We start from the raw sequence: 27846 nt of genomic DNA on the forward strand, positions 1-27846 counted from the left end.
GGTTGATGTTACATTTCATAGGAGATCAGTTTCTCGTAACCGATTCTGCCTGACCTTGAAATTTGATTGTCATAATAACCCTTGATAATTTTCCCATTGGTTTGTTAATGTGACAGTGTTTTCTAAGAAATGCAGCAGAAGAATACACTAGAAATAGGCTGTGTATCAACCACTGTTGACTACTCCATTTTGTTGATGTTAAGGCTGTTTGCACTTGAGACACTAAAATATAGTGTACAATACTAAATTATATGCAAAAATGTAATGACTACAAACAGTTGACACACACAATAGACTTCTGCAGTGCTAGTCAGGAAAACCAAATTTTGAGATAGCATGATTTTTAACATTATTTTCCTCACCCCTATGTATATTTGGTTTACAGGCTTTAACTTACAATCGTTTTGTGTACTTAGAAAAGTGGCAAAATCTGTTATACTACAAAACTAGACCCATTGTGAATTTTTAGAAAATATTTGCTAACCTGACTTCCCATAAGTATATGCAGTTATGCTTCTGAATGTGAAATGACTAGTACAACAAAAACATCTAGCAAAAATTAACAATATTATTAATATTGATCATCTTTCACATTGTTAATGTTGGTTATTATATACAGGAGACGGCCGTTGTGGCCGAGCAGTTCTAGGCGTTTTAGTCCGGAACCGCGCTACTGCTACGGTCGCAGGTTTGAATCCTGCCTCGGGCATGAATGTGTGTGATGTCCTTAGGTTAGTTAGGTTTAAGTAGTTCTAAGTCCAGGGGACTGATGACCTCAGATGTTAAGTCCCATAGTGCTCAGAGGCATTTGAACCATTTATTATATACAGGAACAGACGTGATCCTTTAGTGCAATAGAAGTTGTAACTGTCTTAAAAGAGTAGAAAGTCCGGTTACTCAGCATATATTAATTCATTTTGTATTCAAGTACTACCACATAACCCAACAACTTGATACTTCAATTGATGTAAACTATTTATTGATTAACCTGCATATTTATAATCCTGAAGTTGATGTCACAGCAGTAACTGGGCTTTTGATAGACTCTCTTGAGTCTATATTTTGCTTCCTGTTTCTGAACTGTAATAGTTGGTCATGAATTCAACAATTCATTATGTCCTAATATTTTAGGCACTCTTGCCTATTCAAACACGACCGTAACACCATCTCCGTCTCCTGTGTGCACACTCTGAAGTTCCATATGACTAAGTAAACACTTGTGAAGAATCAGCCCGCAACTCGTCATACTTTGTTAATTTTTTGTGTATAATGTAATGTTTTATTCTTTCAGCACCCCAGTAACCCAACACCTGATGATATCCGCAATGGTAGCACTGAAGAAGATTCAGATGAGCTTGAAGTTATATATGAAAGAAAAAAGCATGTAAGTATTCACATTTTTAATGTATAAGTAACATGAAATTGCAACAATTTTAGTACAAATTTCATAGTTTTCAAGACTGATAACTTATGTAGATTTTGGAATAAAGAACAGGTTTCACTGATTTCTTACCATATTATTACATTAAGGCATAGAATTTTAAGACACACAGACATGACAGACAGGCATAGAGAGTAATTTTTTGGGGGTGGAAAAAAAATGCCATTTCTACATGTTGTGTGATAGTTGATAAATGTGTGTGAATTTATCTCTGGGGACTTCGTGATTTGGTTAGTAATGAACACTTTAGGTCACGAATACAGTTGGACTGAAGTAATAGTGTCAACAAAGATAATATGGAGCTCTAGTCAGTCACTGGAGGAACATTGCTCATCCAGTTAGGTAGTGGATTTTGCCGTGACTGAGGATTACAATATTGTGCTTGATACGGGGAGTGGAGAAATTAGCTCTGCCCTGCGCTCGGGTCACCAGAGGATGGACAGGGGAGGAGCTAAGCAATGGTCTCTTCCTTCATGCAACATTGGAAACCTCAGAAGTGGCATCTGTGTTTGGCTTTTTGGAGCACTATCAATGTAATACTGGCCTGCAGAGTGAATGAACACACAAATAATTCAAGTAAACAGAAATGACTTCATGGTTTTCAGGTGGTCAGTAAAGGTATATCCTTTTCTACAATATACAGGGTGATGCTATCTACCTAGTTCTGTCTTTCACAATTTCTTTAAGACATTGGTGCCAATTTCACTTGTCCAAATGGTTCTACAATAATTTTTACACCTTATGTCATAGATCTCGTAGAGATGAATTCTACAATGTTTAACTCTAAGAAATCCAATAAGTAATTGCAGACAAATTATAATATTTAGAACTCAAAGTGTAAGTATTTCCAACATCAAACCAGTTGCTGTCGAAAGCGGAAGTTTGTAATATCATCCTAAACTGCCACATCTAACATGTGGAACAGTTCAGTTTGATGCAACTGGAAGTCAAATTATGAATCTGGAATAGTTGAGAAGAGTTTAAATTAAAACTGATACAAACCATTTTTTGCTACATGTGAATGGGCTGACGCACCAGATGGAAGACAGAGGGCGTAGCTTTCCCCAGTGAAGTATGGTATCAGTTCAAGTACTGTTATTGCCAAAGTCTTGAAAGGATGGTGAAATTCTCAAGTTGAATGGATTTGTGCAGTTACAGTGTAAATTTACATCATCAACAGCAAAAAGTAATTTACTGGGAAAGTGATAAGAAACATTTCCATAAAATTCCATTCGTATCATCAAGTGTCTGCAGTGTCCACCATCAACTCAATTACATATGTACAGTCACTGATGCAGGGGCTGGTCAGGCTGAAGGAATTCCTTTGATATCTTGCATTTGTTGCATTAATGTAGTGTTTTAAATCTGGGCATCATCAAATGAAAAACATTGCCACTGAGACTGTGTGATTTGCCAAAATTTCACAACTGGGGCATTTCATGAAGACCTGTTGTTCGTACAACTGATTGCTCAACCTGTGGAATTGCCAAACACTTGACAACTCACCTACAGCAATTTATACAAAAACCGTCTCTAATATTAAGGATTCTAATTGCTTTATCAAAAAATTAAAATTCTTCACATTAAGTCCAAGTGGTAGTGTGGCCACTTTTGATGTTGTATCACTGTTTACTGTGGTAGCTCTGAATGAAGTAAACTCACACACGGAATGCATTTTCATGAAGAATATGACAAATCTCCTTACATATTGTCTCACATCAACTTACTTTCAGTGTGAGGACAAATTATAGGAGAAAATTGATATTATGGCCATGAGGATCCACTCAGTGCATTTGTTGCAAATTTCTGTATGGTAAAATTGGAAGAATTAGCCCTCTTTGGATAATCAAGAAGAAACCCAGTTGTTGGTTTTGGTATGTTGATGACACTTTCATTATATGGTCTTGTGGAGGAAACAACTCCTTGAATTTCTATATTTTCTGAATAGTATTAAGTCTAATGTAAAGTTCACAATAGAAAGAGAATAAGAATGTCAGATTTCATTTTTGGGTGTTCAGGTACTTTGAAAAACTTTTGGAACTTAAGGGCAGACAATCTAAAAGTCCACTTCATAGAAATTCCAATCACCATCCCAAAGGAAAAATGAAGTAATTGAGACATAGGTGGTATGGGCTAAATAAATCTGTACGTGTCAATACTTGGAGGAGGAGGAGATCAATCATTTAAGAAACACATTAACAACAGTCAATACCACATGCTAAATGTTTTGGAGATTCTATTGTAAAAAAGAAAAGGGGGTGGAGTGAGTGTGTGTGTGAGAGAGAGAGAGAGAGAGAGAGAGAGAGAGAGAGAGAGAGAGAGAGAGCAAGGAGAAGTTGCACTCCCATTCATAAATACAGCACAGATGACGTCAGTATAGTGCTATATTGACATTGTGATTAGACCGACATGAAAAGTGCATGGATATTTGAACACCACTTGCCACTGCAGGAGTGTACAAAATTTCTTGTACATGTGGTCAAGCACACATGGGAACATTTAAAAGAAGCGTCAATGCCTGGCTTAAGAAATGTGAGAAATTGTTTCGTCAATGTCTGGCTTAAGAAATGTGAGAAATTGTTGTCTTGGCAACACTGTTAAATTAGCAGTAGCAGATCACACACTGAGACTAGAGAATCACCAAATTCTATTCCTGAATCACCAAATTCTATTCCTGGTACTGTAGGTCTCTCAAGTTCCAGTCATTACTATGCTAGAATGTAAAGAGAGGCAATAGAAATTCAAACACAAAAACATCTTTAACAGAAAGTACTAGTACTAAAATTAGACAAGCTGCAGACCTTGCACAATCCTAGAACATATTCTCAATTTGAATATAACAAATTTTTTTGAGACTGAGAAGCTTATGTCCACAAATCGGCATGGTTTCAGAAAACATCACTCGTGCAAAACTCAGCTTGCCCTTTTCTCACAATGATATACTATGAACTATGGATGAAGGGCAATAGGTAGATTCCATATTTCTAGATTTCTGGAAAGCATTGGATGTGGTGTCCCTTTGCAGGCTGTTAACGAAGGTATGAGCATATGGAATAAGTTCACAGATATGTGAGTGGCTCGAAGACTTCTTAAATAATAGAACCCATTATGTTTTCCTCAATGGCGAGTGTTCGCCAGATACAAGGGTATTCATCAGGAGTGCCCCAAGGAAGTGTGATAGAACTGCTGTTGTTATCCATATACATATGTATATACATAAATGATTTGGCAGATCTGGTGGGCAGCAATCTGTGGTTTTCTGCTGATGATGCCATGGTGTACAGTAAGGTGTCGAAGTTGAGTGACTGTAGGAAGATACAAGAAGACTTAGACAAAATTTCCAGTTGCTGTGATGAATGGCAGGTATCCCTAAATGTGGAAAAATGTAAGTTAATGCAGATGAATAGGAAGATCAAACCTGTTATGTTCAGATACATTATTACTAGTGTCCCTCTTGACACATTCAAGTCATTTAAATATCTGGGCATAATGTTACAAAGCGATATGAGATGGAATGAGCATGTGACAACTGTGGTAGCGAAGATGAATGGCCGACTTCGGTTTGTTGGGAAAATGTTAGGAAAGGGTGATTCATCTGTAAAGGAGACCCCATATAGGACTCCGGTGTGACGTATTCTTGAGTACTGCTCGAGTATTTGGCGTCCGTACCGTGTTGGAATGAAGGAAGACATCGAAGCAGTTCAGAGGCGGGCTGCTAGATTTGTTACCGGTAGGATCAATCAACACACAAGTGCTACAGAGATGCTTCAGAAACTCAAATAAGAATCCCTAGAGGGAAGGTAACCATCTTGTTGAGAAACACTACTGAGAAAATTTAGAGAACCAGCATTTGAAGCCAACTGCAGAACGATTCTACTGTGGCCGATACATTGTGCATATGGACAACAAAGATAAGGTACAAGAAATTAGAACTCATATGGGGGCATATAGACACTCGCTTCTCCCGTGCTCTGTTTGTGAGTGGAACCGGAAAGGAAATGATTCGTAGTGGTACAGGGTACCCTCTGCCATGCACTGTACAGTGGCTTGCAGAGTACCTACATAGATGTAGATGTAGATGTAGATATACTCCAAACTAAAGCAAACAGCACCAACTCTTCTACAGTACAAGATCCATACACACACTAGTGCAGCTCCATGATCTGTAGCATTGGTTGAATGACATCACAGTCGTATCATTCCATGTCCTATTTAAATATTACAGCCTGATCAGCTTGTTTTAGTTTGAAAAGTGACTAATGAGGTCTTTATAGCCTCCGAGGAAATATGCTTTTGTTGTATGTTAAGATGAACTTTGTCTGAAAGTGAAGTTTATCATTTTCTGCCACATTTTAAATGCCTGTTGGCTGCATGCGGCCTCCTGTGGTCAACAATAATCTATCCTCTTACACATATTGCATTTATTCTAGACTTACCATTGTTACATATTGTTTTTAGTTATTGTGATAACACCCTTTGCCACCTTACACTTTATTTAAATGCTAAGGGTAACATAAGAATGATTAAATGTTTCCTTGGTGAAGTAGAGAGAGAAAAAAAGTCTGATTTTTAGGTATTTGTAGACCAGGAGAAGGGGAAACTTTTCAGTACCACTCCAACATCTGCGTGATACCACTGGCCATTCCAGGTTTTGAAGGCTCCACAATATTGTGCTGTGCTGCTTCCCCTGTCCTGTTCAGTTTGTTAGCACGTTCCTTCTTTTGCAACACAGTATAGTATTTATATGACCTTTTGGCGTGGAAGTGAAACACGTGCATCATAGTTTACTAGGTCTTGCTTTCGGAGGTGGGTGCTGTTCTGTATCACCAGTCCACTGCATTAACATCAATATCTACAACTGTAATCCACAGGCCACATTACAGTGTGTGATGAAGTGTTGTTAATGTACCACTAACATTTCCCTCTTTCCTGTTGCATATTTAAATGGTGCACAGAAAAAATGAGTTGTAAGCATCTGTTTGAGCCAGACAGTGACAGAGTATTTTGACATTATGACATCTAGTATTAGACAAGACCAAAATTTCAATGCTGCCAGGAAACTGTGCGAAAGAGAAAGCCGTTATACTTCGTAATAATGTATGTAGTGGAGAATGCAGTTCCTGGTTTTAACAATGTTCACTGTCACATGCTGTTGCAACTGAATCCTCTGGAACCTTTCAAGCAACAGGAGGACAGTATTCTGACTCATTGAGAAAGCTATCGTGATTGACTTCTGAACCAGGGAAGACTCCTGAAGCTCTCAGAGTTGATGTTACAGTACTTCTCCTAGCTGTTGTGTAGGAAAGAATGTTTAGTGGATGTTCAACACTCAGCCTGTATAAATTCTGAACAGGTATGCTACACCGTGTAGATGTATTCTACACAAAACAACCATAGACAACTGGAAGTGTTTCTACACTTATTTTCTACATACGCTGCACCGTGTAGATGTATTCTCTAATCTAGAGAAGGCAAATGGTATTGCATTTGCTGTATCATGTATTAGCTCACTCAGCTGTGGATTCTGTGAGTGTGTGTTCTTTTTACTGTGGTTCTTTTGAAATTGATTGATGCTATTTTAAATACATAGTTAGATGAATGGTGCCTTTAAGGAAAGTGTTTATTTTTGTGTTGTTCCTACAAATTCTATCTCACCCACAGTAAAGGGCCCTGTTGAGTTTTCTTTGTGTGTGGTTGAATTCTCTATTTTTACCTTTAATCCAGTTTTGCAGCCATATCTCATCAGCCTTGGCTGGCTGTCAAGAGCTTGGAGAAATGGGCAGCAAATACTTATTTTAAAGTTTGAAGTGATAAAACAGTGAGCATAAATTTTAATCATACCTGTTGTGTTTTTATTGTACATGATTTAGATCTTTTTAATGTTAGCATTTATGAATATGATTCACAGGTTATGTGGTTAACGAGAGACTGACTTGACTGACAAATATGAAATACCTCAAAGCTAGACCTGTGAGAGAATTTGAACCGTTGAAATTTTTAAATGGCAAAACTTCAGAGTGTATGTGACTGAGATGGTACAGTAGTAAGACACTGTACTCGTATTCTGGAAGATGGCAGTTGAAATCCCCATCCAGTTATCCAGATTTAGGTTTCTTGTGATATTTCTAATTTGCTGAAGGCTAAGGCTAGGATGATTATTCCTCTGAAGGGGGCACAGCCAATTTCATTTCCAGTCCTGGCTTATGTTCTGTCCAATGGCCTCATCGTCTACATGGCATTAAACCACTATCTTCGTTTTTGATTTTCTTGGGAATGATAAGCTGAACATAGTTCCTATAATTTTACATAAGTTGTATTTGGTCTCACATTGACTGTGACTGCAGCATCCATAGAGCTACAGTTTCCATAACTGAAATTTCTAGCTCAAATCTGTCATGAGAGCATTAGATTGACATTTGGGGCTGTAATGATATTGTTATAACCCATCTACATATTAGCCTACTTCATTAACTGACAAGACTCTTGCTTCAGTGCTAGGACCACTTGGGTGTGATGGTAGTGACCTACTGATTTCAGTAAAACATATTTTTCTGGTGTATTATGTGTCCTGGCAGGAGAACAGCTTTTGGTTTAAGTAGTAAATTACCATTCTAGATAATGACAGACTAAGGGCCATGTTTTAAATTTTTGTATACTGTCAAATATTTCATGTGGTTACAACATGACAGTACATCGGCACCAGCTTAAGGACCTAAAACTACCTGCATCAGATGTGTTGTTTTATCAATGGATGAGGTGGTTAAGTGAAATTTCTCTGGTATTGAAGGCATCTAGATTTAAATCACCTGGGTTTGTTTGGTGAAGTGACTTTATCACTGATAGTATCACAGCCAAAGTAGAAATTCAGTCCTTAGCGGATGGATTGACAAGTGTGCAAATGGAGATGGTGGAGTGTTGCAACATGTGCATATGATTAAACATTACTAACTTTGTACAAATTTTGTAAAACAACAAAGTATTGTGCCCCTTGTAGTTGTTTATGCAGGATAACATTCAAAGCTGTAATTACTTATTAAACTATCGTGTTTCTTTGAAAAGAGATAATCGTGTTGGTTTGAAGAATAATTGCCAGTAGGAAAAAAAAATAAAGAATATATTAATAATATTGGTTATAAAATATTCTTTTTTCATTTTGATGGCTACCACCACCACCATTTTCAGGTGGATAGTTGTAAAGTTACATAGCTGGTGTTAGTGAAGAGCTCAGACAAATTAGTCATATAGCCCCATGAACCATGGACCTTGCCGTTGGTGGGGAGGCTTGCGTGCCTCAGCGATACAGATAGCCGTACCGTAGGTACAACCACAACGGAGGTGTGTCTCTTGAGAGGCCAGACAAACGTGTGGTTCCTGAAGAGGGGCAGCAGCCTTTTCAGTAGTTGCAAGGGCAACAGTCTGGATGATTGACTGATCTGGCCTTGTAACAATAACCAAAACGGCCTTGCTGTGCTGGTACTGCGAACGGCTGAAAGCAAGGGGAAACTACGGCCGTAATTTTTCCCGAGGGCATGCAGCTTTACTGTATGATTAAATGATGATGGCATCCTCTTGGGTAAAATATTCCGGAGGTAAAATAGTCCCCCATTCGGATCTCCGGGCGGGGACTACTCAAGAGGATGTCGTTATCAGGAGAAAGAAAACTGGCGTTCTACGGATCGGAGCGTGGAACGTCAGATCCCTTAATCGGGCAGGTAGGTTAGAAAATTTAAAAAGGGAAATGGATAGGTTAAAGTTAGATATAGTGGGAATTAGTGAAGTTCGGTGGCAGGAGGAACAAGACTTCTGGTCAGGTGACTACAGGGTTATAAACACAAAGTCAAATAGGGGTAATGCAGGAGTAGGTTTAATAATGAATAGGAAAATAGGAATGCGGGTAAGCTACTACAAACAGCATAGTCAACGCATTATTGTGGCCAAGATAGATACGAAGCCCACACCTACTACAGTAGTACAAGTTTATATGCCAACTAGCTCTGCAGATGACGAAGAAATTGAAGAAATATATGATGAAATAAAAGAAATTATTCAGATAGTGAAGGGAGACGAAAATTTAATAGTCATGGGTGACTGGAATTCGAGTGTAGGAAAAGGGAGAGAAGGAAACGTAGTAGGTGAATATGGATTGTGGCTAAGAAATGAAAGAGGAAGCCACCTGGTAGAATTTTGCACAGAGCATAACTTAATCATAGCTAACACTTGGTTTAAGAATCATGATAGAAGGTTGTATACATGGAAGAACCCTGGAGATACTAAAAGGTATCAGATAGATTATATAATGGTAAGACAGAGATTTAGGAACCAGGTTTTAAATTGTAAGACACTTCCAGGGGCAGATGTGGACTCTGACCACAATCTATTGGTTATGACCTGTAGATTAAAACTGAAGAAACTGCAAAAAGGTGGGAATTTAAGGAGATGGGACCTGGATAAACTGAAAGAACCAGAGGTTGTACAGAGTTTCAGGGACAGCATAAGGGAACAATTGACAGGAATGGGGGAAAGAAATACAGTAGAAGAAGAATGGGTAGCTTTGAGGGATGAAGAAGTGAAGGCAGCAGAGGATCAAGTAGGTAAAAAGACCAGATCTCTTAGAAATCCTTGGGTAACAGAAGAAATATTGAATTAATTGATGAAAGGAGAAAATATAAAAATGCAGTTAATGAAGCAGGCAAAAAGGAATACAATCGTCTCAAAAATGAGATCGACAGGAAGTGCAAAATGGCTAAGCAGGCATGGCTAGAGGACAAATGTAAGGATGTAGAGGCTTATCTCACTAGGGGTAAGATAGATACTGCCTACAGGAAAATTAAAGAGACCTTTGGAGATAAGAGAACCACTTGTATGAACATCAAGAGCTCAGATGGAAACCCAGTTCTAAGCAAAGAAGGGAAAGCAGAAAGGTGGAAGGAGTATATAGAGGGTCTATACAAGGGCGATGTACTTGAGGACAATATTATGGAAATGGAAGAGGATGTAGATGAAGATGAAATGGGAGATACGATACTGCGTGAAGAGTTTGACAGAGCACTGAAAGACCAGAGTCGAAACAAGGCCCCCAGAGTAGACAACATTCCATTGGAACTACTGACGGCCTTGGGAGAGCCAGTCCTGACAAAACTCTACCATCTGGTGAGCAAGATGTATGAAACAGGCGAAATACCCTCAGACTTCAAGAAGAATATAATAATTCCAATCCCAAAGAAAGCAGGGGTTGACAGATGCGAAAATTACCGAACAATCAGTTTAATAAGCCACAGCTGCAAAATACTAACACGAATTCTTTACAGACGAATGGATAAACTAGTAGAAGCCGACCTCGGGGAAGATCAGTTTGGATTCCGTAGAAATACTGGAACACGTGAGGCAATACTGACCTTACGACTTATCTTAGAAGAAAGATTAAGGAAAGGCAAACCTACCTTCCTAGCATTTGTAGACTTAGAGAAAGCTTTTGACAATGTTGACTGGAATACTCTCTTTCAAATTCTAAAGGTGGCAGGGGTAAAATACAGGGAACGAAAGGCTATTTACAATTTGTACAGAAACCAGGTGGCAGTTATAAGAGTCGAGGGACATGAAAGAGAAGCAGTGGTTGGGAAGGGAGTAAGACAGGGTTGTAGCCTCTCCCCGGTGTTATTCAATCTGTATATTGAGCAAGCAGTAAAGGAAACAAAAGAAAAATTCGGAGTAGGTATTAAAATCCATGGAGAAGAAATAAAAACTTTGAGGTTCGCCGATGACATTGTAATTCTGTCAGAGACAGCAAAGGACTTGGAAGAGCAGTTGAACGGAATGGATGGTGTCTTGAAGGGAGGATATAAGATGAACATCAACAAAAGCAAAATGAGGATAATGGAATGTAGTCGAATTAAGTCGGGTGATGTTGAGGGTATTAGATTAGGACATGAGACACTTCAAGTAGTAAAGGAGTTTTGCTATTTGGGGAGCAAAATAACTGATGATGGTCGAAGTAGAGAGGATATAAAATGTAGACTGACAATGGCAAGGAAAGCGTTTCTGAAGAAGAGAAATTTGTTAACATCGAGTATAGATTTAAGTGTCAGGAAGTCATTTCTGAAAGTATTTGTATGGAAGTGAAACATGGACGGTAAATAGTTTGGACGAGAAGTGAACAGAAGCTTTCGAAATGTGGTGCTACAGAAGAATGCTGAAGATTAGATGGGTAGATCACGTAACTAATGAGGAAGTATTGAATAGGATTGGGGAGAAGAGAAGTTTGTGGCACAACTTGACCAGAAGAAGGGATCGGTTGGTAGGACATGTTCTGAGGCATCAAAGGATCACCAATTTAGTATTGGAGGGCAGCGTGGAGGGTAAAAATCGTAGGGGGAGACTAAGAGATGAATACACTAAGCAGATTCAGAAGGATGTAGGTTGCAGTAGGTACTGGGAGATGAAGAAGCTTGCACTGGATAGAGTAGCATGGAGAGCTGCATCAAACCAGTCTCGGGACTGAAGACCACAACAACAACAACAGATGGTGTTAGTGTAGAGCACAGATGTCTTTCCACTAACACCAGCAATGTAACTAAACAGTTCTCCACCTGAAATTGATAGTGTGAACCATCAAAATGCATAGTGGCACAGCCCTCACAATGCCGTTCTGTATGGATGTAATATTGAGAACCTCCTTTGTTTCTCAGAAGAGTGAAGCGGTTTGATGAAACTGAAATTATTTAATAATTAGATATGAACTGCATCAGGAATTTTAGATCCAAGGGAACTCAGTGAAACAAGACAAGAAGGAAACTTTGATGAAATGGTAGCAACAAATGAGGTTGGAAAACATGAATGGTAAGAACTGGAAAAGGGCAGAATGCGTAAGTTCAAGGTAGGGGTAAGATAATCAGAATCTGAAATTGTGAATGGACAAAAATGGACAGTTTTTAAGTAAAAGGAAAGGATAACCATATTGGAGAATAAGCCAAAGAAAATGAAACAGTAAAACAGCCACAGAATGTAAAAGGAGGGTACAAAAGGGAAAGATTTAGTGAAATGTTTCTCAAAGAGTGGTAATGTTACAATAGAAATTGGAGGAGAACTGGTGAAGGTAACCACCAGAAATAATAGCCTATATTTAAAACAGGTGGATAAGAGGAACCTAACATATGCTGTACAGCAATTATTTTATGATTTGTTTCTCTGTTGTGTCAAATTCCAAGTTTCTAAGTACTCGTATTATCCACTTCTGCTTCATGATCTAGAAGTATTTGATTGGTGCCCATTTTATAGATATGATCACAGTATTTTCTAGCACTCAATCAATTTTTTTGTTTTTGTTTGTGTGCATGAGTATGGACTCATGAAATGTATTGACAGATTAAAAACATAAGCTTTACCAGCACTTGAAACCATATGCCTTTTTCTGACCCAGCCAGACCCAAAAGTCATTCTTCTATTACCTTCATCAAGACACTTTGTAACAGTTTACACTCTGCTACAAAATGAAAAATGCATATAGGAAACATGTGCTCAACATTTTCTGGAACACTATAAACATTCGTTGTCTAAGCACTAGATTTTTGCTTTGATGTTTTGAAGAAGAGCTGGTATCAGACAAAGTGATAATGTTCTGTATCAAGTACTGTATTGTCATTATGTGTAAGTTTTTTTTAAATTGTGTTTCTAAGTACTTCTTATAGTCACATCTGAGGTCTTTCTGCATAATTTTGTGGTGTTAGATATGGGTATCATGTCCTACACAACTTATAGATAATTGCGCTACAATTCAAGGCAGTATTTCATAGTATACTGTTGAATAAGACAATGATCTATCCTAATTTCTGGGTTGGCAATTACAGCATTGTATAACATGGTGAATGTGATGCAAAATAATAGGTAATCAGCAGTTTGGTTTGTGATATTGGTGCATGCACACTGGTTTACAGTAATGTAAATTACAGAACAGTCTCCAAAACAAAGTGTAAATAGTGTAAGGATTAGAGAAAACTAACATTACCACAGCCTATACTTGTTTTGACCTAAAAACATACAGTATGAGATGCTTGAGGACAACCTCATTATAGGAAACAATATTTTTTGTGTAGAAGTGTATGTATGAATAGCAGGATGCACTCCATTTCCTATCCCTCAAAAACCAAGAAAATTCTCCCTTAGCAATTATGGAAAGTAGCTTCTAGTGATTTGCTTTCACCTGTCATATGGTGTAATTATGAAAAAACTACATGGGTTTTGTTTCAGATGTCCACATCACCTGTTGTAAAATATCAAAAAAGTGCAGTTCAGCCAGAGGAGGCAAGTCATTTTAGTGTGGACATAAAAGTTGCGGTAAGTATGTGTCAGATGAACGTATTACAATGTGAATAAGATGCTGATTGCTTATCAGATGTTTCACTCTCGTTCTACAGTTGTTGACATTTAGATTTATATGTTTTTCTGTCATCACTCAAAATAAAAATAACAAAGTAATTTTCACGTCAGATAAAAAAATTATTTTTCCTGGGTAGCTGAATATTTATTCATGTGAATAAAATGTAGACACTGTGTTACTACTAGTAAAAGTTTATGAAGGGTCTTTATTACATAGTTATCAGATTCCTGACACGTTTCCTCACTTAGTATCATGTCACCAACCTTTCTGTAGAAAAAATGTACTGGCAGACTCCTAGTCCGACAACATTGTGTAATTGTTACCACAGAGCTTCCAACTTCACAATATTCTGTACTGAGTAAAAGTTAGTAGCTTCCTAAACACAACAGAGTTACATTATGAGCATGTAAAAACATAATTATTACATTGTTGTAGGGTAAAGAATCAAAAGCGTTCGATCAGTTTGACGTTAAAACCATATAGACTTTTGAGATTGAGGTCATTCTATATTTGCTGCTGTCGATTACTTCTTACCTCATGTAAGCACGTTAGGTGTCGCAGAAGAATGAGAAAATTATTAATTTTGATCATTATTCAAATTATTAATGTTGGAACAAACATGATCCTTAGGTGCAAAAAGAGTTGCAACTATGTTAAAAGAGTAAAAATTCCAGTGACTGAGCATATATTAATTTAGTTTGTATTCAAGTACTACCACATAACCCAACAACTTGGTGCTTCAGTTGATATAAAATATTTATTGGTTAATCTGCACATTTATAATCCTGAAGTAGATGTCATGACAGTAATTAGACTTTTGGCAGACTCTTTTGGTTCTGTATTTTACTTCCTCTTTCTGAACAGTAATAGTTGATCAAGAATTCAACACTGCATTACATACTTGTACTATAGACACTCTTGCCCATTCAAACATGTGCCTAACGCCTTCTCCCTCTCCTCTGTGCACTCACTTACATTCCATATGACCAACAAAGCACTTTTGAGGAATCAGCCTGCAGTTCATCATGCTTTTTAAATTTTTTGTGCATAACTTTGTTTTATTCTTTCAGCACCCCCGTAACCCAACACCTGATGATATCCGCAATAGTGCTACTGAAGGAGATTCAGACGAGGTGCAAGTTATATACGAAAGGAAAAAACATGTAAGTATTTACATTTTTCATGCACAAGAAACATGAAATTTTCCCATGTATTTATTCATTCCAGTCATCTATTAGGCCATCTCGTCCTCCCTCCTGTGTCCGTCCATCTCCTCTTATCTGTGCCTCTCCCCTCTTTCTCCTCCACTGTCTGTCCATCTTCTCATCCTCCCTTCTCTCTCTACATTATCACACTCACCCCAATAGGAGGATGGTGGCTCTTACCTGTACAGTATTTCTTTCCGGATGGTAACTAATATGTGTACCAAATTTGATTGAAATCATCCATGGGTTTTGGATGATCTTTTTGTCCATTGCTTTGATTGCATACACACATCCAGTATATTTACCCATATTTAATGCATGTTTATACATGTATTTCATCTGTATGTGTAACAAATTTCACCTTGCAGTTTTATTCCCATGCACCGTAATGTTTATGACTCATATCTCTTGAACCATGTGCTGTATAGTCATATAATTTTGCAAGTACATCCAGTGATATATGTGTCTACTGTCTGCAAAATGTGTTGTGAATAGAAGTAATAAATTAAAAAACATGCGTGAAGCAGCAGTTTCTCATGCATCTCAGTGTTTCTGACATCATAACTGCTGAACTGTTCATTGTAAAATTACGTATTTGCCTAGGTATATTCACTGACGTATGTGGATACTGTCTGTGAAATGCTTCAAGAACTGAGTTAACAGTAAAGAAGTACTAAATTAGACCATCAGACATGATACGGCAGTTTTTTTCTTTGGTCTCAGTGTTTTAACACCTTATCTCCTGAACTGTGTGTTGTATGGTGATATATTTTTGTAGTTACATTCAGCAACAGATTTGAATACCACCTACAAAAAGTGTTGTGAATAGAGTTAGTAGCAATGAAGCAATAAATTTAAATGTCTTGCATGATGCAGTTGTTTTTCACACATTCAGTGTTTATGACATCGATATCCTTAACTAAGTGTCTCAGATTGATGTAATTTTTCTTGTACATTCAGTGATATTTTTGAATACTGTCTGCACAATGTGTCACAAATACAGTCAGTAGTAAAGGAGTAATAAATTAAAATGTTGTGCTCCATGTGGCAATTTTACTGCATGAACAGTGAAAATGTAGTAAGCTACTAACTTTTCTCCTTTTATGATTCTACATGGGGCAGTGAGAAAAAGTTTTGTAAAGATCTGAAATTACGTGTAACATCTGTTGCAAGTTTCTGAGTGCTCTCATTCTCAAATACTGGATAAATAAATGTAGGGTATTCTCACATCATGAGCTAAGCTGCTTTTCCATCCCCACCCTTTTGATAAGTACATGGTTCTTACACTCACAGTGACTCTTTCCAGAAAGTAAATGATATGTGTACGATGGTGGAAATCGATCCTGTGGTTTAGGAGGAAATGTGGAACATACATACATATACATACATACATGTACATCCATTTTTATGATCTGCATGTTTTCCATAGCTTTCAAGAATGATGCATTATGTATATTTTGAAATAAAGAAGAAGTTGCATTGATATTTTACATGTTATTACCTTAAGGCATAGGATTCGAATACCTTAAGGTATAGGATTCGAAGACATGCAGGCATGGAGTGTCATTTAACTTGTGGGTGAAAAAATGTTGTACCATAGCTACATGTTGAGTGATGGTTGAATAAACAAATGAGTGTGATTGTATCTCTAGGAACCTTATTGTATGGTCAGTTATAAACATTGTAAGTTATGAATACAGATGTACTGAAACAATAGTGTACCCAAAGAAGCATATGGAGACTTAATTTGACTGGTGGATTTTGCAGCATCTGTGAATCGTGATATTGTGTTTGATATGGGGAGTGGAGAAATTAGCTCTGCCCTGCACTCAGATTACCACAAGGACAGGGGAAGGGGTAAGCAATGGCCACCTCCATGCTGGAAACCTAAGCAATTGCATCTGTGTTTAGCTTTTTGGAGCACTATCAATGTAATACTGGCTGGCACTGTGAGTGAACACACAAATAATTCAATTAAACTGAAATGACTTCATGCTTTCAAGTGGTCAGTAAAGATGTATACTTTTTACAATATACAGGGTGATGCTGTCTACCTAGTTCTGTCTGTCATAATTGTTTTAAGACATTGGTGCCAATTTCACTTATCTAAATGGAACTGTAGTAATTTCTGCAGCTTGTGTTGTAGAATTCAAAGAGACGAATTCAACCATGTTTTGCTCTAAGAAATCTGATCAGTAATTGTGGAGAAATTGCAACATTTAGAACTCAAGATGTATGTATTTTCCAACATCAAGCCAATGAATCATCTTGGGGTTGAAGCTCTTTTCTTCCGTGTTTGCTTTAGCAATATGTATGTTTTGGATAGGGTCCACCTTTAGCAAAACACATTTTTGTTTTTTAACCCAAACATGTTTCACTGTAGTTGCAGTGGGCTTTCATTTTCCATCTGTTAAAGATGAAGAGTGTTCTTTGCTGTTTGTATACATGTAGCTATTAGTTTTTAGATAGTAATTACAGATATTTGGAAAAAAACACACAAACTATGAATTCATACCTTTTTACCACATGATGTGGTTTTTCTAATGTGTTGTGTTTCTACAGTGACCGTTTTTTTGCACAGTTTGTCATCTGCAACCACTTATACCTTAAAGTAGACAAATTGTTTAAGCCAAAATTACAATTTGAAAACTTGTTATTTCTATGTCTGAAATTATTTAATTCTATGTGTGTGTCTATTTACATAATGTTTTACTTACATTTTCCTTTTAATCATCTTCATCATTGTTGAACACTATATATTGAGATGTCACTGTCCCTGTCACTGTCACTGTAACTGTTTCACATAGAATTAATTAATTTCAGACATATAAATAACAAGTTTTCAAATCGTAATTTTGGCTTAAACAATTTGTCTACTTTAAGGTATAAGTGGTTTCAGATGACAAACTGTGCAAAAAAATGGTCACTGTAGAAACACAACACATTAGAAAAACCACACCATGTGGTAAAAAGGTATGAATTCGAAATTTATATGTTTTTTCAATTATCTGTAATTACGATCTAAAAACTAATAGCTACATGTATACAAACAGCAAAGAACACTCTTCATCTTTAACAGATGGAAAATGAAAGCCCACTGAAGATGCTGCAACTGCAGTGAAACATGTTTGGATTAAAAAACAAAAATGTGTTTTGCTAAAGGCAGACCCTATCCAAAAACATACATATCAAGCCAATTGCTGTCTATAGTGGAAGTTTGTATTATGTTTCTAAACAGCCACATTTGGCTAGTGGGATGGTTCATTTTCATGCAACTGGAGGTCTAGTTATTGATTTGAAATAGTTGATAAGAATTTAAATTAAAACTGTGGAATACAAAGGATGTATCCTGTTGGGACAGTTCACCAGTGAAGTATGGTATCAGTTCTGGTATTGTTCCTACCAAAGCCTCGGAAGAATGGTGAATCTCACAAGCAGAATAGATTTGAGAAACAGGAAATTGAGCTATAAAGATCATTAAGTGATCTTTTTGCTCTACGCAGTTACAATGTAAAATTACATCACTAACAATAAAAAGGATTTAACTGAGAAAGTGGTAAGAAACATTTCCATTCATGTCATCAAGTGTTTGCAGTGCCCACCACCAACTCCAATACATATTTACAGACTCTAATGTTGGGACATTTGCACAGGCTGAAGACATTCCTTAAATGTCATTGTGTATACTGAAACAGTGCCATGTTATAGATGCTCTTAGGTCTTTGCAACTTGTGTACTGATTTTCAACTGTGGTCATATCCAAGAGAAAAAAGTCCATTGGAGTCAAATTGGGTGGATGTATACACCAACTGGCAATGTCTTCACATTATATTCAGCACCCATAGAAAGAGTTGGGCAACAGCTTCCTAGGTACCTGTGCGTAACGAGCCCCTTTCCTGCTTGGGATGCTCATGGTATTTTTTTGTGAAGGTATCTGTCCATGAATTTCTAAGAATGAAATAGCCATACTCACCCTATGTGGTTACTCTGTCCAGAATACGAGCAGACGATATTCTTGCTAACACTCAAGCTGGAATCAGTCATTTACCTAAACCAACTGAAGATGAAATGTACTGGGAATCGGACAGTATGTTGTTTAGGGGCAAACCTTGTAAATGTGACTTAATAAAAGGTGAGAATAATCTCTGAGATTTGAAGTCTGATAAAGTCATGCTTATTCTTCTAGCTCATCAGGGCAATGCTACTATAATATTGAGGGAAGAAGACTTCAGAAGCAAAATGTGGAACATATTAGAACCAAGGAGATTTAGAAAGCTTAGTTGAGATACCACCAGTTTTGTACTAAGGGTAGTGGACAAATAAATTAAAGGATCTCCAATTTCTTCCATTTACAAGAAGTGTCTCATCACATTAGAAATGTTGCCACCTTTGACAGTGGTTTACCAAAATTGGAAAAACCAGGCATTCCATTACGATTGTTACCAGTATTGACTGCCCACCCAGTGGAATTGCAAAACACGTGGAAACTCACCTACAGCCATTTATATGAAAAAGTGTCATGTATATTAAATATTCTGATTGCTTTATTGATAAAAATAAAGTTTCTCTCATTGAGTCCAAGAGGTAGCTTGGCCAGTTTTGATGTTGTATAGTTGATTGAGGTGAAGTTGCAGATGGAACATATTTTTATGAAGAATATGACAAATCCCTTTAAACATTGTCTTGCATCAGCTTACTTTCAGTGTGACAACAAATTATAGGAGCAAACTGATATTGTGGCCATGCGGTCCCATTCAGTGCATTTGTAGTGTATGGAAAAATTAGAAGAAGCAACCCTTCAGATGGACAAGAAGTAATCTACTTCTTGGGCTCTTGAAATTTCTGAATTTCCTGAGTAATATTAGTTATGATGTAAAGTTCACAATAGAAATAGAATAAGAACATCAAATTTCATTGTTGGATATGCAAGTACTTAGAAAATCTTACGGAACGTAGGGGCAAACAATCTATAGGAAGTCCACTCATGTGGAGATACCATCAAAGAAATTCCAATCACTATCTCAAAGGAAAAATGGAGTAAGAAGGACAGGTGGAAAGGGCTAAATAAATCTGTGACCTCGATACTTGGAGAAGGAGCTCAGTCATTTAAGAAATGCTTTCAGAAGAAATGAATGCTTTGATTACAAGAGATAAATAGGATACCACACACTAAAAGGTTTGGAGATTCTGTCATTAAAATAAAGAGCAGAGAGAGAGAGAGAGAGAGAGAGAGAGAGAGAGAGAGAGAGAGAGAGAGAGAGAACGCTAAAGGGAAAGTTTTATTTCCATTCATAAATAAAGCACAGATTACATCAGCATTCTGCTACGAAGACATGGTATTGACACTGTGATTAAACTGACAAGAAAAGGACATGGATATTTGAATACTACGAAGAACCCATGATCACTGCGTGTCACGGCAGAAGTGTGCAAAAGTTCTTGTGCATTCGTCAGTTGCACATGTGAAAATAGGCACCAATGCCTAGCTTAAAGAACATAAGAGGATTTATTGTCATGGTAACACTGTTAAATCACCAGCAGCAGACGGTGCACTGAGATTAGGAAATCACCAAATACAATTCCTGGTACTGTATGTCTCTTGAGTTCCAGTCATTACTGTGCTAGGATTTAAAGAGAAGCAATAGAAACTCAAAACAGCAAAACAGCTTAAACAGAAAAGTAATTGTGGCCTTAGTGCTAAATAAAGCAAACGGCACCAATTCTTCCACAGTACAAGCTCTATAAAATCCGCTAATGCAAGTCCGTGATCTGTAGCAGTGGTTGAGTGAATCCATGACCATACCATTGCAGGCTATGTTTAAAGATTTCAGCTTGTTCAACATGTTTGAGTTAAAAAAAAATCAATAGCCATATCTTTATAGCTTCTGAAGATGTCATTAGCTTTAGGAGACCAAACTTTACACTCAGGAACATGCCTTAGATAATGGTCCAATGCCAATATAATTAAAGTCGCCAGAGATATTTAATTATCTAAGTGAGTAAAAAAGAGTCTGCCATGCAGAATGTAACCAGTGTTTGATAATGTGAAATAAACAGGCAGAATAAAAAGCCACATCTTCTTGGTACCTTTTTATACCTGTTTCATAATGGTGCAACACTCTCCCTTCCTCAGTATGCATTGTACCATATTTCCTTATTTGGACGTGGAATCATGAACTTTAGCATAAGATAGCAATCAGTCTGATATTCAGTACAGAGAAATCTTAAACGAGTTAAAGGTTCCACAGAGTGAAACTTGGATGAATTTGCCATTTTGAGGTCTGTGATACTAGCAACAAATATTCACTATAGTTCCATTTGTACAAACAACATAGATACTAATACCTTTCTCATATAGGGCAACATCAAAAGACTGTATGTCGTTTAACGAGGAGTTCCTGAAATTCATCAGAATTGTAACATAATTGTAATACCTTAAATCATACCCTAAATATTTCAAGTGAACAGCATTGCTGAATCACCTTCTACATGTCACTTCTCAATAGGAAAAAGCAAGAGAACATGTGAAATTTTCACACTTTGATTGTTTTAAATAATGATAGTATTTGGAATAAGTGCATTTGTTGGAATAAGGGTAGTTGTGGGACTGAAGAGAAAACGTCTTTAACAATGAATCAAATGATGTGAAATAATAACCATGAATTTATGATATGTCATTGTACACACAGTTCCATGAATTACTGCTTGTAATTTGTAAATTTTGATCATAATATTAACGTTTACCCGTTGTTGAAGAGAAGTTTAATGACAAATACTAATATAAAATTGTCAGAAGTAAATAAATGTAGAATGTATAGGTTAGAATGTACTATTCACTTCTTACATGGTATATCACTAATGCCACAATAACATATAACTGTACTTTAAGATTTTAATGCACTTCTTACTTTGTGTAAGCACGTTAGGCCATAGTAACAATACGTAAATCATTATTCAAGTCAACAGTGACAGATATGTTTATTGTTTCAGAAAGTACATTTGTTCGGAAAAGTCAACTTGTATGACAGGCAGAGATAATGAACTACCACAAGTGGTCATGGTTATTACCTATGCCAATGCTGTAACATATTATCCAGTTAATAAGTACTTTAAAACAAATAAAATGGTACTTGTAATAAGATTATATAGAAAGGGAGTCTCTTATTCATCACTAATAAATTAACTTCGTATAATACAGGTATTCAGCTGGTCAGCCATGATGCCCCTTTTGCGTATGATAGTTAAAAGTCCCTTTTATCTTAAAATAGTCATGAAACGGTAAGTTTTAGTGAAAAATTAATATGAAGTGTCAGAAGTTGGTTCAAAAACCTTTCTTACAATACCATATTCATCCCAGTTTGATTAGTATGTGTTGAGAAAAAGGGATGTTGAATTGAGAAACGATAGATTTTGCCATGCTGTTGTGGTGATGTGTAAACAAGAAAACAAAAATGACAAATTAACTGCACCAATTTAATGTAGTTAATAAAATTTCATTGACTGTATTTTTAAATAATTTGTAATAACTCCAGTTCTTCTGTCAAAGTACTATATTTTACATGCCTAGTAATAGCCTGAAGTGAATTGCCATAGAGTTTCTGTAAATTTGCTACTGACAAGTCTTCTGTGATACTGTTCCTGTGCTAATTCCACACTGTCCATGTTACAATTTTTTCTTTTGTAGTGTTTATCTCTTCCTACAGGACCTGTTATTGCTCTCATGGCAAATTTATTTTTGGTTTTATTTTGTGGCCAGATCCTCATCCTGTTATATCAGTCATCAGTTAATCCAAGGAAGGAAGGCTTGTGCGTCATCTGCCTTTGAATCATATAAATTTTGTTCACTGTGTCATTGCATTGTAGCTATTTAGATATCCTGTTTTAGGCAGATGTTGTGGACAACTCCAGCATTTCCCTAAATGAGTGTGGAAAATGCCTAAAACCATACTCAGGCTAGCTAGTGTACCAGTCCAGTGGTCCTTAATCTCACACGTAGATTCGGTCTGGGCCTGGGTCACATCCCCATCTTTCAAGCTAGTGTGCTGCACCTTAAGGTAGACCAGGGTTGGCCATGGAGTGCAAAACTTAAAAACTTCACATATGCACAATGTGCTGCCCACATGTGGTCTCGGCACTACTTGGTATGTCTACTTTGCACCATCGTTCTTGGTATACCGTGACATTTAATTTATCAATGGGATGAGACACTTTCGTCCAGCATTTGTGGCTTGTTTTGGTCAGCATGAATTTCTTCAGTTAAACAGAATCATAGTATATGTGCTGTTTATCCTTCAGTATTTGTTTGCAGTGTAGAGGAAGGTCACAGGTCTAATGGCTGCAAAAAGAGGCACTATCACAATCCTATGAAAATGAATGGGAATCTCAGAGGAGGATGATATCATCTCTCAGTATCTATTATGTAGCCTTGTAATCAGTGGGTACTGCAGATTTGCTATGAAGGGGCATTACAACACCATGCAAAGATAATTTAAAGATGTAGTTGACGATGAAAGACTTAAATTTTTTATGATCAACTGAAGATTTGTACAGTGTTCATTGTTCTTTTTGTGTTAAAGATGCAGGCATGGAACACGTGATAGAATTGATGGTGTGAATTGTAAATTTTCTGAAGGCATATGCATTATTGCTTTGTCAGTCGCAACACTCTTTGACAGAACTGAACGAAAGTATGGAGATGTTATATATTACTGCAAAGTATGTTGATTAAGTCAAAGGACATGTATGGAATGAGTTTTTGATGTAACAGCCACTATTGTTGAATTTGTGAAGGAAAAATGAAAGCAAGAATAAAAATTAGAAGATTTGGAATGGATTGCAGAACTTGCATTTTAAATAAAACTGCCCTCAGTAAGACATTACAGGGTGAGAAGCAACTCATTTCTGATTTTATGGCAAAAATGGATGCATTTAAAAAGAATATTGCATTGTGTAAGGGACAACCTCTGATAAGGACCACCATCATGTCCCTAAGCTCACTGGCATTAAAGGAAACACGAAATTTGGACGGTCCATTGTGGTGTTGAAATACTTTCAGGAATAGCTTTCTAAACATTCGAGGACACTGCCAATCTTAAATGTGGTTTTGAGCTGTGTTCAAGGCCATTTGCCATTTCAGTAAAAAGAACCCGTGTTGCATCTGCAAATGGACCTGGTCGATATGTAATGTAATTCATGTTTAAAAGACAGATTCTTTTATTTTAAAACTGTCCAGGAATTGTATGTTCTTTTCCTCAGGAAGAATTTCCACATCTTCATAATAAGGTTGTAAAAGTGATGATTAAATATGTGCTGGAAAAGCTTTCTCCAGTTACGAAACTACATAAGCCCCAATTACGTTTGGGCCAGATATAAATTTTGTTATGACTTCAGTGTGCCAAAAATAGTTAAATAATACAAAAAAATGCATTTTGTTTGTGCTCTTCATTGTTGAGAATTATGATATATGAAACAAAGCCACATGCGGCACTTTGGCAGTTTACGCCCCCCCCCCCCCCCCCCCCCCCCGCCCCCTCCCCACCGTCCAATCTCATCCAGACAGTGTTGTGTGGTAGAGAGGGGACTTATACACTTGTGTGAGAGAGATGCACACGCGTGCATGAGCACCACACTTGAGCACAGTTCTTGGCCATCTCTGAGCAATACAAACAGGTTGTCCAGGTCATAATTGTACAGTTGAAAATGGAATCCTTCCTCTGTACCCATGACATTGATGAAGTCCATCCTTCTTGACAAAGCATTGGGGAACGATGCGGGAGACCTGCACCGCTGTACTAGTCAAGGTCCTAATGGAGGTGGTTTGCCGTTGCCTTCCTCCAACCATAATAGGGATGAGCGATGATGAGGAAGACGACAACAACACCCAGTCATCTCGGGGCAGGTGAAAATCCCTGACCCGCCGGGAATCGAGCACGGGACCCTGTGCTTGGGAAGCGAGAACACTACCATGAGAGCACGAGCTGCGGACACCCATGGCATTACGTACATAAAATTTGTGAATATGTTTATTGATCTGTATACAAGGAAATAGTCATGTTACTTATGCTGTTACCTCAGGAATAACTCTCCTTTGGAGCCATTCAACTTTCCTCAGTTTATTTGTGCAGTTGTAATATACTATTGTTATATGTTATGATGAACTTTGTCTGAAAGCTAATCATTTCCTGCCTTTTTTTAGATGCCTCTTGGCTACACGCAGTTTCCTCTCTTTGGTTTATAGTGATCTGTCCTCTTACACGTATTATATTTATCCTAAATTTACCATTGTTACATGTTGTTTTAAGTTACTGTGATAATACTGATAACCCCCTTTGCAACCTTCACTTCAAGTATAAGGAAAGAATAACAAAAGAGCACTTAAATGTTTCGTGGCGAAGCAGAGAGAGTTAAGAAATTTGATGTTGGCAGTTGTAGACCAGTAGAGAGGGAAAGATCTTGAAACCACATGAACATCTGCATGGCACGACTTGTTTGCTTGTTTTTTAAAAATATCCTGTCAGTTTGGATTTGAAAATAGTTCATGAAAGTTCTTTGTATATGGGCTTGTAAGGTATAAGAGACATTACAGTAATAAAAAGCGATGAAATAGAACACGACGAAAGTTAGATTGTTAAATTGAGGAAAAGTTAAGAGACAGTAATTGACATATGCTCAAGTGCCAATATTCTAGATAATGATATAAGTAATAAACAGCTTTCATAGTGCACAGAGTAATATAAAAACTATCAAACAAATAGCTAAAGAAGCCACAATGAAAGGGTTGGGTTGGGTTGTTTTGGGGGAAGAGACCAAACTGCGAGGTCATCGGTCTCATCGGGTTAGGGAAGGACAGGGAAGGAAGTCGGCCATGCCCTTTCAAAGGAACCATCCCGGCATTTGCCTGGAGCGATTTAGGGAAATCACCGAAAACCTAAATCAGGATGGCCGGAAACGGGATTGAACCGTCGTCCTCCCGAATGCGAATCCAGTGTGATAACCACTGCGCCACCTCGCTCGGTCACAATGAAAGAAAACATACTGTTGACGTAATAGGCACCCTCTGTTAGCACTAATGCTAGAATTACGCATAGACGAGAAGTGTTTAGAGGAACGTGAGTGCCAGAAGGCCCCTTGTACCCTGCGGCATGCCACTGCAAGAAAAGAATGATAAAATTCCATACCAGTGCATGAACAACATTATCTAGTTAATGCAGTATATTAAATGAACAGAGAAGGAACAAGAAAATATTAGAGTTATGGGTACAACATACAAAAACGAAGTAAATATGTAAGGCACTCTGTACTGGGTGAAACTATCAAATTGTATAGAGTGCCCTACATATTTACTTCGTTTTCGTACATTGTATGCATAACTCTAGCCCTGGTATGCAATTTTATCATTCTTTTCTTGCAACAGCATGCCACAGGGTAGGAGGGGTCCTCTGACGGTCACGTTCTTCTAACCACTTCTCTCCTATGCATAATTCTGCCATTAGCATTAACAGAGGGCACTGATTATGCGCAGCAGTATGTTTTCTTTAATTGTGGCTTTCTTTAGCTATTTGTTTTATAGTTCTTATATTACTCTGTGTGCTATGAAAGCTGTTTATTACTTATGTCATTATCTAGAATATTGGCACTTGAGCATATGTCAATTACTGTCTCTTAACTTTTCCTCAATTTAACAATCTAACTTTTGTCATGTTCTATTTCATCGCTTTTTATTACTGTAATGCCTCTTATACCTTACAAGCCCATTACAGATTTTATTGATTATATACCCCCTGTATTATTTTACGCTGTTCAATTAATCATTGAAGACTTGTGTATGCCTACAGTAGTGACATCTGGTGAACTTACAACACAAATATCTTGTGGCTACTGTACGACAGTTTGTTTTGAACAGTAGTGCTGCTGACAACATGACTCATGCATATGCTGTTATTTATATATATTTGATGATGCTGGTGCTGATTTTGCATTTAACATTTGACGATGCCACTATGGCTGCAGGACATTAGGACATTGTTTTCATAAAACAGGTATGCCTCTTCATACTTAACGCGCACAGATGCATATGTATTTATGTTTCCCTTATTTTGCTCCAGATGTGAAGATGGTCATTATAGACTGAAACTGGTAATCTGTTGACAAAAAATTTTGTGACCATAGACGTAAAGTAAAGGAAATTTTTACTAACATTACCACAGCATATACTTATTTTGACCTAAAAACATACAATATGAGATGCTTGAGGACAACTTCATTATAGGAAACAATATTTTTAGTATAGAACTGTATGTGTTAATAACAGGATACACCCAGTTTCTTAGACCTGAAAAACCAAGAAAATCTTCCATTACCAGTTATGGAAAGTAGCTTCTAGTGTTTTGCTTTCACCTGTAATAAAGCATAATTACGAATTGTTTCAGGTGTCCACCTCTCCTGTTATAAAATATCAAAAAAGTGCAGTTCTGCAAGAGGAGGCAGGTCATTTTAGTGTGGGCGTAAAAGTTGCGGTAAGTATATGTCAAATGAACATGTTACAATGTGAATAATATGCTAATTGCATATTAGGTGTTTCACTCTCCTTCCACAATTTTTGACATCTAGATTTATTTATCTTTCTGTTAACACTCAAGGGAGGGAGGGCTAATTTTCAAATCAGACAAAATTATTTTTCCCAGGTAGCTGAACATTTATTCACATGAATAAAATGTAGACCCTATGTTACTACTAGCAAAAGTTTATGGAAGGTCCTTATTACAAAGTTATCAGATTCATACCATTTTTCTTTGTCAGTTTTATTAAACTCATTCTGTATTAGCTGC

General features: G+C 37.2%; 1 protein-coding gene across 9 annotated transcripts in view; it reads left to right on the forward strand.

Moving 5' to 3' along the window:
* Positions 1-27846, forward strand: part of LOC126183366 (uncharacterized) — a 505494-nt gene that overhangs the window by 236709 nt on the left and 240939 nt on the right. For all 9 annotated transcript variants that reach the window (XM_049925289.1, XM_049925286.1, XM_049925287.1 and 6 more), the window contains exons 12-15: positions 1292-1384; positions 13685-13771; positions 14885-14977; positions 27448-27534. In XM_049925289.1, coding sequence (XP_049781246.1) covers positions 1292-1384; positions 13685-13771; positions 14885-14977; positions 27448-27534 — 360 coding nt within the window. The remainder of the gene's footprint in view (positions 1-1291; positions 1385-13684; positions 13772-14884; positions 14978-27447; positions 27535-27846) is intronic.

This window comes from Schistocerca cancellata, chromosome 4, assembly GCF_023864275.1.
Source record: "Schistocerca cancellata isolate TAMUIC-IGC-003103 chromosome 4, iqSchCanc2.1, whole genome shotgun sequence".
NCBI lineage: Eukaryota > Metazoa > Arthropoda > Insecta > Orthoptera > Acrididae > Schistocerca > Schistocerca cancellata.